This window comes from Elephantulus edwardii, unplaced genomic scaffold (genome assembly GCF_000299155.1).
Source record: "Elephantulus edwardii isolate Elephantulus edwardi_28Jun2011 unplaced genomic scaffold, EleEdw1.0 scaffold00056, whole genome shotgun sequence".
NCBI lineage: Eukaryota > Metazoa > Chordata > Mammalia > Macroscelidea > Macroscelididae > Elephantulus > Elephantulus edwardii.
The window spans coordinates 6,012,945-6,017,399 of record NW_006399806.1 but is presented as its reverse complement, the minus strand read 5'-3'; the positions used below and the strand labels follow the sequence as shown (position 1 = coordinate 6,017,399).

At 32.5% G+C, this 4,455-nt stretch overlaps 1 protein-coding gene across 1 annotated transcript in view; it reads left to right on the top strand.

Moving 5' to 3' along the window:
• Positions 1 to 4,455, top strand: part of DYNC2H1 (dynein, cytoplasmic 2, heavy chain 1) — a 440,751-nt gene that overhangs the window by 298,997 nt on the left and 137,299 nt on the right. Inside the window, exon 77 of the mRNA XM_006887344.1 lies at positions 2,954 to 3,079. Within this exon, the coding sequence (XP_006887406.1) occupies positions 2,954 to 3,079 (126 nt within the window). The remainder of the gene's footprint in view (positions 1 to 2,953; positions 3,080 to 4,455) is intronic.

Below are 4,455 nucleotides of genomic sequence, written 5' to 3'. Positions count from 1 at the left end.
GCTCACCAAGTTGTGCCAAGAAATCTGGAGAACGACCACTTGGCCAACTGACTGGAAGAGATCTATATTTGTTCCCATTCCAAAGAAGGGTGACCTAATTGAGTGTGGAAACTACAGTATGGTATAAAAAGTTGTCAATAATTTCCTTTTCTTCCTCAACAAAAAAGTATTTTTACCTTTTTCTCATTTCAGTGTCTAATAGTAATGTAGTATGAAATTTTTATCTTCTAAAATTTTAGAACTTTCTGCCATTAATATGAATTTTTCATATAATCTTCTGAACTTTTAGAACTTTTATAGCATTTCCTGGTGTATTCTTACTGAGCTTTACACTTACAATATCTGGTCTTGTGTCACTGGATTTACAGATTAAGATATTATTAAAACATTGAAATTTGAACAGATTTATTTATCATTCTCTTATTTGAAAAAATTTTGCTATATAAATGTATACTTGTTTACATATATGAATATATATGCTCTATTAATATAATTATTTTTAATGCAATGAAATTCTTTTTTAATGAAAAAAGACCTTCAGTTTTGGTAACCAATGTTTTTACATTTTCCTGCTGTGCTTTTAAAAACTTTTATTTTACAAACATTTATGAGTTGTACAATAAATATTTTAAGGTGTCATGAATCTGAAAATTCTTTTCAAGAGTGTATGCATTTTTCATATAATCACTTTTTACTGTTTTTGTTTAATGCTGCAAAATACCCTTTTTTTCCCTTTTTTATACATTAATGTTTTTTTACTTTTTAAAGTTTTAATAATGACAAAGTATGTTTTGAAATAACATTTGAGAAAATTTTGTGATTGTTTTATCTCTCCTGTTTGCCCAGTTTTTTAATGTTGCTGTTGTTATGTGCCTTTGAGTTGACTCCATCCAATTCATAAGTAACAGGTCAGATCTTTGGCCTTCTTGCACCATCCTTGTGATTTTCAACATGCTTCAGCTACTGATGCAGTCACTATGTCAGTCTGTCTTATTGAGGCTCTTACTCATATTAAACCTTGAAAATCCATATTTCATTCATTCATTAATTGCATCAAGTTGGAACCAACTCACAGCTGACTTTCTCAGTGAGTTTTCAGAGACTGTAAATCTCAAGGGAAGATATTGTCCATCGTTCTTCCTAGAAGAAAGTGGTGGATTCGAACTACCTGCCTTTGTGTTGGCAGCACAACTCCTTATCCACTAGGTCAACAGAGCCTCCCTTAAAGTTTCATACCAGACTTTTAAAATGATGAAACAACAATAATAATAGTATTCATTATTTCTTCTGCTTCATGCATTGGTATGCAGTGGTACTTGTTCAATGTGTTTCTAATTCAATTAGGTTTTATAGTATAATTCAGAAAAAGAGTCAGTAATTGTAAAAATAAGGTGAAGGAGTGTTCTCTTGTCAATGTTATGAAAAAAGAGATCACTTTGTTTTTAAGCAATCTACAGCACATGGTTTTACACATAGTAAGACATTTGGAACCAAGACAACCAATATATGTATACTTTTTATATATTATTGTTGTGGTTGTGTACCATAGAGTTGGATCCAACCTGAGGTTGACCCTTCCATAGGTTTTCAGAGGCAGTTAATTGCATGGGAGGAGATTGTCCATCTTTCTCCCGTGGAAGAGCTAATGGCCTCGAACTGCGTAAAAATATAAAAATATACATACTTACAGATTCCACTGTACTTATATGCATTTGTTATATACATTCTCATTAAAAATACATGGAATAACTTACTTAGAGGAGGTGGTTTTTATCCATTTTAGATTCTTTTTTAAGAATCCTATGAGATCTTAGCCTTAAGTTGCTTGTAGTTTTAGTTTCAAATAGTGTAGACTTCGTATGTACTAAATCTGTTATCTAGATCTTATGCACGGAATCTGTTTTCTAGATTTATTCAGCTTATGCTTGAATACTTTCAATGAGTGAAATGTTTTCCATTTCATAAAATTGTTAATTCTGCTATTTAAAGTGCAGGTGGATGATAGGGATTGAAAAATTTATAGTAGTGTTTCAATGAGAGGTTGAAATTAATATTCCTCCTTCTTTTAGTTTTAGCATGAAGCAGAAGAGATAATGAATACTAGTATATTGTTGTATAATTTAAAAAGTCTGATATGGAACTTTAAGGGGTGTTCTCTTCTCTGTCATATCTTTGTTGTCTCTCCCTTCCATATCTCTTTGAGAAGTGATAGAATACCAGGGATCTGAAGATAGAGTCTTGACATCCACCAACATGTTCTAGTTTTCAAGGTAAAGAAGAGCCAGTAAATTACACACAAAGAACTACCAGTAACTTGAGAGCTATGTATGATATTGGAGAAAACAAAAGTAAATTTCAAAGAAGTAGGGTTATTATTGATATTAAATCCTGTAAAGATATCAACAAGACTCTAGTTAAAAAAATGATCATTCAAATAAGTCATTGTTGATGTTTGAGAGGGCAAGAGTTGTAAATAATAAAAGATGAGAAGCAAATAATTATTCAATCATTATATTATTCTCTATTATACAAACCTTTAATGAAAATATAGTTTTAACAATTAGAAAAACAATGCATTTGAAAAATCTACCAATGGTAAAGCTTTGATGACCTAATGCCATGAAGCTGCATGGCATTTTCAGAGGCCGGCAGTTTGAGTCCAGCAGATGCTCCACCGGAGACGGATGGTCAGTCTCCTCCAGTGCCATTAACTGCCTCTGAAATTCACTGGAGGGTAAGCTATGGGTCATTTATGACTCAACAGCAACAGCCACCAGAGGTATAGTGACAAAACCCAAGCAATTATTGAGTCTTGACAGTGGAGTCCAATGTCTTTTATTAAAAATTTAAAACACTGATGTCAGTAATTCAGTTCATTCTGTTTAGTAGAATAATTATGAATCTCTTTTCATGTTTTACAAACCTATCTGTTTTTTCCCTTTCTTTTTAACAGGTTGCAATGGGTCAAGGTCAAGCTGACTTAGCAATTCAAATGTTAAAAGAATGTGCCCGCAATGGAGAGTGGCTCTGTCTGAAGAATTTACATCTTGTAGTGTCTTGGCTGCCCGTTCTAGAAAAGGTAGATTTAGAGGAATATTGTACAAATGATGTATAATATATTCAATTCAACGACCTATTTTAAAGTACCATCAGTATTAAAGTATGTTGTGCTTTATATATGATTTGTAAAAAAATTACTATTTGATGAGAAATCATTTTACGTTTGTTAAGTATTTTCTTCCTGAATGTACATTTATGCAAAACATGATGAATCTTTCAATAGGAAGTCTGTAACATTTTTTACTTTCACTCAAGAGGAGTCAACAAATTAATAATCAGGATTCACAGAGAAGTTTAGAGACCTTTTTAAGAAGGTAAGCAGAGAGCTGCTTAGAGCTACTTACAGGTGAAGTTTCTCCACGACTTTTTCCTTTATGCTCTTCTTCTTTATCTCTATAGGGATGCATGGTGTAAAGGAGTCAAGGAGAACTGCAGACCTTTCTTATAGCTAAATGAACTAAGATATAACCAGAATGATTATTTCATTTAACATAACTAGCTCTAGGAGAATATAAATTTTAAGCAGAAACTTTTGGGGTAAATTTTGAGTTTAAAATTGGAGTGAAGTCTGGAATTCATGGTGTTAGATAGTTGGAGATGATTTTATAAAGTTGTTCCCTTGTGGATGAATGGGATTAATTTTGCTTGAGATAGTGATATTCAAGATTTGGAGAACATATTTAAATTGTATTTCACAGATGAGTAAGAATCTGGGGGTTATAAATAAAATCATAGGTAAAAGGAATATGTTCAGGAATGACACAAATTCAGTGAATAAAATAAATAGTTTATGGGGTGATGAATGGATGGATAAATTTATATGATGAACTTTGAATGTATTTATAGGCAGTAGGAACATACTAAAATTGCCAATGATGATGATATTCATTTCATTGTATAACTTGTGAAAACAAATTGAAACAGAACTTGAAGGTCTGAAGATAGCTTGTAGTTTATGCCCAACAATATATGCTAATATTTCTTTTTACTTGCTACTTATTAGATATTTTCTTGGAAACCTTATTGGACAGTTGTATTTTATCCTGGAGGGTAGCTATGAGTAGACTTGCTGTGGCAGCAACAGGTTTTTTGTTACGATATGAAGTTGACCCTGCTCCAAAAATTGCTTAGAAATGTTTAAATCACAGAACCCGAAATAAGAAGCAAATAAGTAGCAAAGTTTGAATTTCAGTAATCAATTTGACCTTTATTCTCTTATCAATTATACAATGCTAATAACTTTTTTCATAGTTGTTGTTGTTATGTGCCGTCGAGTCGCTTGCGACTCATGGCAACCCCATAGCCCTAAACTCTGCTCTGTCCTGTGCCAGTCGCACTGTCTCTTACACTCCCATCCCGATTATCCCAGTCACTGAATCAATCCACCTCATAGAG